The sequence below is a fragment of the Neoarius graeffei genome, chromosome 23 (genome assembly GCF_027579695.1).
Source record: "Neoarius graeffei isolate fNeoGra1 chromosome 23, fNeoGra1.pri, whole genome shotgun sequence".
NCBI classification, from domain to species: Eukaryota; Metazoa; Chordata; class Actinopteri; order Siluriformes; family Ariidae; genus Neoarius; species Neoarius graeffei.
Window position 1 is genome coordinate 13,100,703 of NC_083591.1, and position 13,193 is coordinate 13,113,895.

Here is a 13,193-nt window from a genome sequence, read left to right on the forward strand (position 1 = left end):
GTTGGCAGGGAAGGCGCGGAGGTGACTTGCCCGCAGCCCTGGGGGTAATCGGCAAAGTCGGGGCAGGAGGGGTGCTGTAAAGCTCGTGGCCAGAGTCACGAGCCACCTTCGCCCCCGAGCCCTTCCTGGCCGAACCAGAGCCGGTCGCGGAGCACCGCTTGACGGGGCCCGGCCGGGTTCAGCCCGCAGCGGTGACGTGGGCCTGACCTCCTGTAGGTTCACCACCCACACAGAGGTAGCCGTAGGGGGCCGGTGCAGTGTGGATTGGACGGCAGTCAAAGGCAGGGGCCTCGACGACCTGATCCCCAAACACAGCGGCTAGCTGTTGGGACATGGAATGTCACTTCGCTTGGGGGGAAAGAGCCTGAGCTTGTGCGGGAGGTTGAGAGGTACTGGCTAGAGATAGTCCGGCTCACCTCCACACACAGCTTGGGCTCCAGAACCAAGCTCCTTGAGAGGGGCTGGACTCGCCACTTCTCTGGAGGTGCCCAAGGTGAGTGGTGGCGGGCTGGTGTGGGCTTGCTTATAGCTCCCCAGCTCAGCCGCCATGTGTTGGAGTTTACCCCAGTGAACGAGAGTCGCCTTTCTGCGCCTTCGGATCAGGGAGAGGGCTTTTGCTGTTGTTTGTGCCTACAGGCCGAATAGCAGTATAGAGTATCCGGCCTTCTTGGAGTCCCTGGGAGAGGTACTGAGAGGTGCTCAGACTGGGGACTCCATTGTTCTACTGGGGGACTTCAACGCTCACGTGGGCGACAACAGTCAACTGATCACCACCTGGTGGTGAGTTGGATCCGATGGTGGAGGAGGAAGCCGGACAGACCTGGCAGGCCCAAATGTATGGTGAGGGTCTGCTGGGAACGTCTGGCTGAGCACTCTGTTGGGGAGGTCTTTAACTCCCACCTCCAGGAGAGCTTCTCCCAGCTTCCGAGGGAGGCAGGGGACATTGAGTCTGAGTGGACCATGTTCTCTACCTCCATTGTAGATGCGGCTGTTTGGAGCTGTGGCCGCAAGGTCTCCAGTGCCTGTCATGGCGGCAATCCCCAAACCCGGTGGTGGACACCAGAAGTAAGGGATGCCGTCAAGCTGAAGAAGGAGTCCTATCAGGCCATGTTGGCCTCCGGGACTCCTAAGGCAGCTGATGGGTATCTGCAGGCCAGGCATGCCGCAGCTCGGGCAGTTGTGGAGGCAAAAACTCGGAACTGGGAGGAGTTCGGTGAGGCCATGGAGGAGGACTATCGGTCGGCCTTGAAGAAATTCTGGCAAACTGTCTGGTGCCTCAGGAGGGGGAAGCAGTACTCTGCCAACATTGTTTACAGTGCGGGTGGGGAGCTGTTGACCTCGACTGGGGACATTGTCGGGCGGTGGAAGGAATACTTCGAGGATCTCCTCAATCCCCCCATCACGCCTTCCATTGAGGAAGTGGAGGCTGATGACTCAGAGGTGGACTCGTCCATTACCCAAGCCGAAGTCACTGAGGTGGTTTGCAAGCTCCTTGGTGGCAAGGCACCGGGGGTGGATGAGATCCGCCCTGAGTATCTCAAGTCTCTGGATGTTGTGGGACTGTCTTGGCTGACACGCCTCTGCAACATCGCGTGGCGGTCGGGGACAGTGCCTCTGGAGTGGCAGACTGGGGTGATGGTCCCTCTTTTTAAGAAAGGGGACCGGAGAGTGTGCTCCAATTATAGGGGAATCATACTTCTCAGCCTCCCCGGGAAGGTTTACTCCAGGGTACTGGAGAGGAGAATTCGGCCAATAGTCAAACCTCGGATTCAGGAGGAACAATGCTGTTTTCCTCCTGGTCATGGAACACTGGACCAGCTCTATACCCTTCATAGGGTGCTCGAGGGTTCATGGGAGTTTGCCCAACCAGTCCACATGTGCTTTGTGGATCTGGAGAAAGCATTCGACCGTGTCCCTCGTGGTATTCCGTGGGGGGTGCTTCGGGAGTATGGGGTTCGGGGCTCTTTGCTAAGGGCTGTCCAGTCCCTGTACGAACAGAGCAGGAGTCTGGTCCGCATTGCCGGCAGTAAGTCAGACCTGTTCCCAGTGCATGTTGGACTTCGGTAGGGCTGCCTTTTGTCACCGGTTCTGTTCATAATTTTTATGGACAGAATTTCTAGGCACAGCCAGGGGCTGGAAGGAATCCTGTTTGGGAACCACAGGATTTCATCTCTGCTTTTTGTGGATGACATTGTCCTGTTGGCTTCTTCAAACCAGGACCTTCAGCATGCACTGGGGCAGTTTGCAGTCGAGTGTGAAGTGGCTGGGATGAGAATCAGCACCTCCAAGTCCGAGGCCATGGGTCTCGACCGGAAAAGGGTGGCTTGCCGTCTCCAGGTTGGTGGAGAAGTCCTGCCTCAAGTGAAGGAGTTTAAGTATCTTGGGATCTTGTTCACGAGTGAGGGAAGGATAGAGCATGAGATTGACTGACAGGCGGATTGGTGCAGCCTCTGCAGTGATGCGGTCGCTTTACCGGTCCGTCGTGGTGAAGGAGTTGAGCCAAAAGGTGAAGCTCTTGATTTACCGGTCGATCTACGTTCTGACTCTCACCTATGGTCATGAGCTTTGGGTAATGACCAAAAGAACAAGATTGCGGATACAAGCGGCCGAAATGAGTTTCCTTCGCAGGGTGGCTGGGCGCTCCCTTAGAGATAGGGTGAGAAGCACAGTCACTCAGAAGGAGCTCAGAGTAGAGCCGCTGCTCCTCCATATCGAGAGGAATCAGCTGAGGTGACTCGGGCATCTTTTTCGGATGCCTCCTGGACGCCTCCCTGGGGAGGTGTTCCAGGCATGTCCCCCTGGGAGGAGGCCCTGGGGAAGACCCAGGACATGCTGGAGGGACTATGTCTCTCGGCTGGCCTGGGAACGCCTCGGTGTTCTTCCTGAGGAGCTGGCCGAGGTGTCTGGGGAGAGGGAAGTTTGGGCTTCCATGCTCAGACTGCTGCCTCCATGACTCGGCCCCAGATAAGCGGATGAAGACGAGACAAGACTTTGACTTGACTCGGACTTGAATACTGGGGACTCAAGACTGGACTTGGACTTGAGGTTTAGTGACTCGACTACAGCACTGGGTTGTAGAGACACAAATTTTTTTTGACAGTGTCTCACTAAGAGTGTTTGAAATTTCTATACAAATCTGTTTTTTTTCGCAATGAAAACTGATCTTTCTGGGCTTTGAGTTACAAAAGAGTTACAAAAGTTCAGAACTGAGTGTTACATAAGGGATGAGCTGTGACTTTTTGCGCCTTAAAAAAAGTGTCTTTATTGGTCAACTAGTTTGCCAGTGTGTGTTTCTGTTCAGCAGAACAGAAAACAATTACAGACATATGAAGTTCCTTTTTTCAGGAAAAAGAATTCTCGTGCTGGTTTTGTGGAAACTCTAGAGTTGCACTAAAAAGAACATCACCATTGACCAATCAACTTACTTGCTATCTTCTTACTTTAACTGCACTCATGGCTAAAAATGATCTACAATTCTTTATATCAACACTTCAAATAATAAAGTGAATAAACTTCATAATTCAACTTTACCATCTGTGGTAAATCAAGCATCATGTTCTGTTTGGCTGCATTTCTCCTATTCTTAATGTTTCTTTTGAGTAAAGGAATCCTGTTTAAATAATTATACAACACTAGACAATTATTTTTTAGCCAAAATAGTTTAATTAACCAGATCTATATCTTAGAGCTCAGGGTTCCTGACATTCATGAGTTATTCAAGACTTCCAAATGGATTTTGAAACTTTCCACACTTTCTATGGCTTTCCCCCCTAAACTAATTAAATGTATTATGCAAAGGAAAACTATGAAATGTGACATGTATTAAAGGCTGTTTTAATGTCGAAAATATTTGAATATCTCAACATAACAGACTGAGAACCTTGGAACAGAACATTTCTGGGCTTTTCTCAGTTTCCATACGTTTTTAGGTCTGGAAATCAATGGCTTCAAAATTCCAGATGTGTATAGATTGCATTATTTAGTCACATCTTATTTACGTATATTGTGTGTAGGACTCATCTCACCTCATCTCATTATCTCTAGCCTCTTTATCCTGTTCTACAGGGTCGCAGGCAAGCTGGAGCCTATCCCAGCTGACTACGGGCGAAAGGCAGGGTACACCCTAGACAAGTCACCAGGTCATCACAGGGCTGACACATAGACACAGACAACCATTCACACCTACGGTCAATTTAGAGTCACCAGTTAACCTAACCCGCATGTCTTTGGACTGTGGGGGAAACCAGAGCACCCGGAGGAAACCCACGCGGACGCGGGGAGAACATGCAAACTCTGCACACAAAGGGCCTCGTTGGCCACGGGGCTCGAACCCGGACCTTCTTGCTGTGAGGCAACAGCACTAACCACTACACCACCGTGCCGCCCGGGGTATAAGTAATTTCCATAATTTTTTGTTTATGTTGCTGACTCTCTGAGGTACAGTTAGCTGTACAAATATATTGGCAAATGAAATAGTCAGTCGTACCTGTGAGGTTGAGGCTGGATGGAGACAGCGCGATGGGGTCATCCAGCATATTGAGAGGGGCTCCATCCTGAAGCCAAATGATCTGGACTGGTTCAGGAGGCCCATGAGCAACGCACTGCAGACTCAGGCTCATATTCGCCACTATGGACATGTGGTGAGGTTCAACAGAGAAATGTGGGAGACCTAAAAAAGAAACAAGAGAGCAAGAGTGAGAGAGATAAATATGTGAAGTTGAGTGTTGTAACTTTATATAAACAAACAAACAAACAAACAAACAAACAACATCTACAAATTTTTGTTATATACTCAGATGACTGTTAACACTCCATTTAAGGCAGGAATATATGTCATGTAAATTAGGGTTCAGTAGATAATTTCAATGATAATACACACTGACACACTCAACAGAACAGTTGATATTGTAATGGAAACATTTTTTTAAAAAACTTTTTCCAAATGATCTAAAAAGAAGTCAGGATGCAGAAAATACCAAGTCATTCAAAGTATGGAGAAACAAAATGTAGCTGTTCAGTAACTTCAGATTTTTAAACATGAACCACCACAGCTTCTGTAGCAGATCCTCTGTTCTGGCTGATTTGTGTAAATTATTTAACTGAAATACAACGTAAATACAAGCACAATGCAATGATTTGCAAATCATTTTCAACATATTTTCAATTGAATACAACACAAAGACAAGATATTTAACATTCAAACTGATAAACTTTATTGTCTTTTGTAAATATTCACTCATTGTGAATTCGATGCCTGCAACACGTTGCAAAAAAAAGTTGTGATGGGGCAACAAAAGACTGGGAAAGTTGTGAAATGTTTAAAAAAAACTATTTGGAACATTCTACAGGTAAACAGGTTAATGGGTAACAGGTGCTAGTATCATGATTGGGTATGAAAGGGGCATTCTCAAAAGACTCAGTCATTCACAAGCAAGGATAGCATGAGGTTCACCACTGTAAGAACAACGTATCTCAATGTACAGTTGCAAAGAATGTATGGATTTCACCACTGACAATCTATAATATCATCAAAAGAGTCAGAATCCAGAGAAATCACCGCACATAAGGGGCAAGGCCAAAAACCAACACTGAATGCTCGTGATCTTCAATCCCTCAGGCAGCACTGCTTTAAAAACCAACATGATTGTATAAAGGATATTATGACATGGGCTCAGGAACACTGTGGAAAACCGCTGTTGGTAAAGACGGTCTGTCATTGTATTTACCATGCAAAGGGAAAGCCATATATCAACAACATCCAGAAATGCTGCTGAATTCTCTGGGCCTGAGATCATCTGAGATGGAATGATGCAAAGTAGAAAACTGTGTTGTGGTCCAACAAGTCCACATTTTGAATTGTTATTGGAAATCATGGACATTGTGTCCTTCATGCTAAAGAGGAAAAGGGCCATCCAGATAGTTACCAACACAAAGTTCAAAAGCCAGCATCTGTGATGATATTGAGGTGTGTTAGTGTCCATGGTATGGGTAACTTGCACGTCTGTGAAGGCACCACTAATCCTGAAAGATACATACAGGTTTTGGAACAACATATGCTGCCATACAGATGATGTCTTTTTCAGGGACAGCCCTGTTAATTCATCAGGACAATGCTAAGCCACATTTTGCATGTGTTACAACAGCAAGGCTTTGTAGTAAAAGAGTGCAGGTGCTAAACTGGCCTGCCTCTCTCCCATTGAAAATGTGTGGTGCATTATGGAGCACAAAATATGACAATGGAGGACCTTGAACTGTTGAGCAACTGACGTCATATATCAACCAAAAATGGGAAAGAATTTCATATTCAAAACTTCGAGAATTAGTGTCTTCAGTTCCTAAGTGCTTACAGAGTGTTGTTAAAAGAAAAGGTGATGTAACGTAGTGGTAAACATGCCCCTGCCCCAACTTTTTTGGAATGTGTTGCAGGCATCAAATTCAGAATGAGTGTATAGTTACAAAAAAAAAGCAATAAAGTTTATCAGGTTGAGTATTAAAGATCTTGTATTCAATCAAATATAGATCAAAAAGGATTTGCAAATCATTTCAATCTATTTTTATTTCCATTTTACACAGGATCCCAACTTTTTTGGAATTGGGGTTGCAAGTCAGAAATGGAAGAATTTTCACAGCTATTCAAAAAGACTTTTTCATTTCGGTTACCCTCTCTGTTCTGAGTAGTGAAGTGACAACATGGCTTGTACTCTTCAAACTGCATCTCATATTGTGTCACGGGGCAGCACAACACTTGGAGGAAAGCACTATCTACAATCTTCCACATACAGATGTCCTTGATCGGCTTATATCACTCTGAAATTGTGGGATTCAAGCTTAATTGAATTCCTCTGTACTAAAGCAGTCTGCTTGTATTGTTAGTATTTTTTTTCATACATGCATAAAGTATGAAATATAAGGAGTGCATGTTTAACATTCTAAATATATTGTCTTTTCCAAACCAGATCACACACTTAGTGGTGGTTATGCTCTTCCAATTATAATAAGATGCGTCTCATTTCTGAAGGAGAAGTGATTCCTGAGTGGCCAAGACTGAATGCAAAACGGCTCACATATTGCATGGATTCATTGAACGCCTTTAGAATTTTGAATGAAGCCATTCACTCATTTGGCACTGTGTCACATTTCAAAATATCTGACTCAACTGGTTGCTTCACTGAACTGTTGCTTAACAATAACATTGAGTCAGTGAGTCAGATTTTATGCCACACCGTTGGTAGATGAACTACATTCCTTCCCCTTATTTAGACTGCACACATTGACAATATGTACAGTGAACTGAGATTTACCTTCCAGTTGAAGGTGTCCTTCAGTGGACACTGTCTCATCATCCCCAGTGATCACTGCACAGCAGTAGGCACCCATGTCCGACAGCTGGACCTTTGCGATCCTGCACACAAATTCTTTAATTAGATTAACTCTAAGTAAATATTGTTAATATAAATATTGTTGACTGTTGCTATCAAGGCAGAAAAGGTAATCAGATGCTCTAGATCATCCTTCAATAAGTAGTGACTAGAACATGACAGTTCAGAATTCAACAATGCTAGAACAAAAGTAATATGTAATAAGTAAAAGTAGTATGTGAGAACAGCATATGAATCTGAACATGAGGATTTTCAGACAGTATTAATACAACTGGATACACAAGTAAAGCAATTGTGCAACAGTTCCCTGTACTGTAGTTAGATTCAATCTATCAAGATATGTTTGAAATCCAAAACTTGCTTCTTTCAGGTTACATTGGCACTAAACAATAATGTAGCTAAGGAAGTGATGTGGATGTGAATGCAGTCTGTGCCTGCTGTTTTGTGACTTTTATTATGTTCACATAAAAAGGCTAGCTAAAATTCATTTGAAGAAAGTACATGAAGACTTAGCTATGAATCCATCCATCCATTATCCATAACCGCTTATCCTGTGCAGGGTCACAGGCAAGCTGGAGCCTATCCCAGCTGACTATGGGCGAAAAGCAGGGTACACCCTGGACAAGTCACTAAATCATCGCAGATTGCTTTCATAGCTATGAATCTTGTAGTATAATTAGCATAGAACTAAATGTCAACCACCAAACATTTTGTTGTACAATATGTGCACGTGATTAAGTGTACCGAAGTGTACTGATGACAAGCCACGCGTTTTCATCGAAAGGCATCTGCACTTGGTTGGTGTTAGAGAACTCGAGCAGCTCCCCCTCTCTGAGCCACACAACATCTGGACCCTCATCTCCTTCCTCACCCTCCTCCTTTATCAGGATACACTGCATCTCCACTGGCTTCCCCAGTGATGAAGTTATATTTCTTGGGCTTTGCTTGAAGTGCAACCCTGAAGAAGAAACATTGAGAAGTTGTCGTTTCTGTTTCTGAAGTAGTGTCAACAGTGGGATTTACATAACCCCAAGAAACCACAGAGAACCTCATGGTACTGTCTAGGATGGTAATTGGATAATTGGATTGCACACTTTTGAGAAGTATACTTGCAATTTTGCCTTCAAATTTGTCTAAATAAATAATTTTTTGTCTACTCAAACCAACAGAAACAGTGAAACAAACTTCCTGAAATGTGATTAGCTGGCATTAGCTACTTGATGGGACTAAATCCCACTTCGTATGCATGAATGAATTTAGTTTAGGTTAAATAGTGCATTAAAGTAACATACAGTACATTGAAATGAAGATTTTAATTTCAACTGGATTGAATTTGTTCAGAGTGTCATGACTATCTACATGTAAACACAACCATACAAGAGTAACAGACCTCAAGAATATCCCTTAACCATTCTCATCTCATTATCTCTAGCCGCTTTATCCTGTTCTACAGGGTCGCAGGCAAGCTGGAGCCTATCCCAGCTGACTACGGGCGAAAGGCGGGGTACACCCTGGACAAGTCGCCAGGTCATCACAGGGCTGACACATAGACACAGACAACCATTCACACTCACATTCACACCTACAGTCAATTTAGAGTCACCAGTTAACCTAACCTGCATGTCTTTGGACTGTGGGGGAAACCAGAGCACCTGGAGGAAACCCACGCAGACACGGGGAGAACATGCAAACTCCACACAGAAAGGCCCTCACCGGCCACGGGGCTCGAACCCGGACCTTCTTGCTGTGAGGCGACAGCGCTAACCACTACACCACCGTGCCGCCCCTCCTTAACCATTCTAGTATGGGTTTATATGATGCTACACAGACTGAGGCCTGGCAATCTGCACTCCATCAAACTTTCACAAGGCCACTAACAAAGCCAACATGAGTCACTGGATTCCTCCCTGTCTTCTGATTGTTTCACATTCCTGTGCTGGCATGGACCTGATAACACCTAGTTACTGAATCTGAAAGATACCACATGTATGTCTAATTCAAATTTGCCGTTAGCAAATTGACTGTTAGCTAATTTGACAAATCTTGAGTTCAGTGCAAAGACTTGTCTTGATGCATTGCTAAATCTGCGATCTTTTTTCCCCTTCTTCAAGCTGGTCACATAATTTGCTCTTTGACATCACAGCTCTGAACTCCGACCCCCCTCCCGTAGATCATTTGTCCCCCTGGGTTGTTGTGTTCATGATATTAATGGTGACATACATGTAAACATTCATTATTGATGGCATCCAAATTCTATCAAAAGCCTTTAAGAAGCAGAGCTAAAACGTAATAGAGAAAGAAACATTGAGAGAAATCAGGCCTTTAAGAAGAACATCCAATTGCTGCAAATTAAAACAAGTAGCATGAACAGAAAAGTGAAACAGGATAGGGCATGCTGTTATTGGCAAGAAGTCAACTTTGGTTGTTGTGATGCCAGCCCAAAGTGCTTATACTGTACCTTTTGTAAAATGTGACACACTCAGAGGAGAGAGCTATCTAGCTTTTCCACATACATGAGCTCACACGCCCCTATGATTAACTAGTGTAGCTGTCAGTAACAGGAGAGAGATAGTATCACCATCATTTCTGTCCAGAGAACACAGCCAATTTTCCTTTGTTTGCTTCCAGCCATGGCTTGTTTCTATTGAGCTGGGATTTTTCTCATGTGAAAATAAACATAATATACTATCAGAAACTATATGGATGGCTGCAGAATTGTTGGAGTTCAAACCAAACTGCTTAATAAAGTTTTTGAGATCATGTTTGTTGCCATCATTTAGTCAGGAATAAATTTAAGGCTGGGGTGGGGACGCAGAGACATCTTCCACCATTTCAGCATACAATTTTGTGTAAAGAAACATCAGTGAACACACAAATAGGTCAGAACCAAACTTAACTATACCCAACATTGACTAAAGGGAAAAACATCAGGATGTAGTAAGACACACAACTCCCAAGACGAAATTTATGAGACATCCTAAACTCTGCTGTCATAACTGGGCTCTTTCTGCTTTAGTGTGGCTTTCCCTGTCTGCAAGTCTGGTTTCTTCTGGTATTTCTCCTTTTATGTCTTCCTGATCTCTGAGGAATGACAGACGTACCCTCAAAATAAACACATCCGTAAAAACCATTTTCGGTATATTACAGTATTCAATCATTAGGTTAGGGAATGAGCTAGAATAACAGGCTTGAAAACAGGCTTGTTAAATGAGCAGTTCAAAAAAAAAAAGAACAAAAACCCTCGAGTTTCACCTTTTGAAGAAGTAATTAATAATAATAATATTAAGTGCGGAACCATTTCAGATCAGTTCCTTTTCATAGTATGTTGTGCCGATACATGTTTACATACACCCTCTATCTTTCAAGACTCATCACTCTTTCTTACTCTCTCCTTCTTCATTCGTTTTCTCCGGCATCTCCACTCCCTCCCGTTGATAACAGTGAAATGTGGAGCGCCAAGGACAACAGAGTGCACAGGGAGAGAACAACAAACCACACTGTCTTTATCAACCCTCCTCCACATTTCTCTCATTCTCCACACCTTGTTACCAGCCTTGTTACTGGATCTAAGAAGAATGTGGGTGCTCCTGCCTTTCTAGCTCAATATATCATTCTTTTCTGGTTGGAGCTGCAGAGGTCCTGACTCACAACTTTGTTACTCTTTGAACATTCTGTCCAGTCCTGAACATCGGAATATCAGCATTGCACTGATATTCACCTGGCATCGGTATCAGACTGGATTTGAATGCTTAGAGCTCTGATATCTTGCCATAAATCAGAAGGTTTGGCTTGTAGCCCACTGTGGTCTCCTAAAGTGTTATGCATCAGACACTCAAGAGTACTCCAGTGTGCTGACTGATACTGGTTAATTACCTCCACCAACTTTGTTGGAGGAGGTATGTTTTCGCCTTCCTTTGTTTGTTTGTTTTTCTCAATGTAACTTAAAAAGTAATGAACGGATTTTGATCAAATTTGGAGGAAAGGTGGGCCATGGATCAAAGAGCAATTGATTAGATTTTGATGCAAATCCGGATATGTACCGTATGTGGATCCAAGATTTCTTTGTCTCTTCCCAACATAACTCAAAAAGTAGTGAACAGATTCTGATGAAATTTGGTGTACAGCTTTAGTATTATCCTAGGTTCAAGTGATTGAATTTTGATGTTGATAATATGTGGCTTGACAGAGGTAAGCACTCTACCGAGCACCCTTCTAGTTAAGCACTTGTGTTTTGTTGTTATTATGGTAGTATTCTCAAGGGTACATCTTTTGTACCTTGTGTGTATCTTTTACCTGCAGTGCACCTTAAAAGTTAAAGTACACTCGTCCCTTTTTTCTGATGACATTTTTGTTTCTTTATGAAACCTCACAGGTAAAACCTGTTGGATTTCTATGAGCAACTTGACATGAAACTTCTACAACTTTACTTGAAAGCTAAAAGAAAGCATTTGAAATGTATGTGGTTATCAGACTACACTTATACCTAAAGGAAGACTCTGTACTTAGGTGCAACATTTATTTTTCCTGATTAATGAAAAAGCTATCAATGAAATCAAATTCAAACTTATTTATTTCTCAAATGATTCAGATTCACTAATACTGTTAAGTATAAAAATAACCTGTATACTGTATTTGGATTGGATTATGTCTATTTGTTTAAACTTTCAGGCATTGAGTGACATTTTCTTTTATTATATTGTATGATTCCTCCCCCCCCCAAAAAAAAAAAAAAACATTACTTTTTAACATACTGGTCTATTGTTCGATTCGATTCCGAGTCAGTTCAGGATATGAACATGATGTGATTCAGACATACAGCAGTTCAGTAACAATAGCCTACTTATTGCTTACCTGAGACAGTTTCGGAAGCTTGGATGTGGAGCATTGCCACCACAAAAAACACAAAAAGCAGATTCATTTTAAAGAAATCCATACTTTTCCACTCTCTGTTCCGATTCGGTTCCTTTGTTTTCTCAATATAATTCAGTGCCTCTGTCTGAATATCACCTCAGCGCATCTTCGTAAACTTTCCCACCAAAAACATACACAGGCACCGAGGCTGCACTTAGACAGCTGTGTTTTCTTGGCTAAAGTCCGCTTTCTTATTTAGATCAGCTTTTCCTCTTCCAAGTTCTCGTTTCTGGTTTCAAAAAGGAAAAAAAAAAAAGCCACCAATTAAAAAAAAAAGTCTGAAATTTGAGGCAGCAGCAGCAGCGTCAGCACTTCAGTCTTCTTTCAAATCCTGAACAGAAATCCATTAACACAGAATAAATCAGGAAAACAACAAACTTTTGCATATGCCCATCATCACTTGATGAAAATCAAAGCAGGAATATTCAAGATTTCAACGTGCACTCAGAGTTGTTTTAAAGTCTTTGTTTTGTCTTGCTTTTGGAGGAAAAAAAAGTGTCTTCTTGATTCCAGTGCTTCCCAAATTCCTGTTTCTGCTCTTTTCCCTGAAGACTCCAGCTCCAACTACATTCCCATCACAACACCAAAGCCTTTCCCTTCACACAAGACTCCAAATTCCTCAACACAACTTCTTTCCATTCTGTCTCTGTCTCTCCCTCCCTCCCTCTCTCCTCCTCCTCCTTCTCTTCTTCTTTTCCCTCCCTCTGAGTCTCTCCGTCTTTTCTCACAGAGGACTCAGAAAGCCCAGGGGCCGCCTTCACTGACTAGGACACAAAGCACACTCATGCTCTTTAATTACAGTTTATTCCCATCGAGCCTGCATTAAATCACAGCTCTGTTGTTTATACATATATATATATATATATTTTTTTTTTTTACTTAAACATTTATGGAAAACATGAT

The 13,193-nt window shown here is 43.3% G+C and overlaps 1 protein-coding gene across 1 annotated transcript in view; it reads right to left on the bottom strand.

The window, feature by feature from the left end:
* The window catches only part of LOC132871543 (tyrosine-protein kinase receptor UFO), a 70,722-nt gene extending 57,786 nt beyond the window's left edge, over positions 1-12,936 (bottom strand). Inside the window, exons 1-4 of the mRNA XM_060905788.1 lie at positions 12,231-12,936; positions 8,124-8,337; positions 7,302-7,402; positions 4,487-4,669 (exon numbers count right to left, since the gene is read on the bottom strand). Of these exons, the coding sequence (XP_060761771.1) occupies positions 4,487-4,669; positions 7,302-7,402; positions 8,124-8,337; positions 12,231-12,312 (580 nt within the window). The 5' untranslated portion in view covers positions 12,313-12,936. The remainder of the gene's footprint in view (positions 1-4,486; positions 4,670-7,301; positions 7,403-8,123; positions 8,338-12,230) is intronic.
* Between the last annotated feature and the right edge of the window lie 257 nt (positions 12,937-13,193).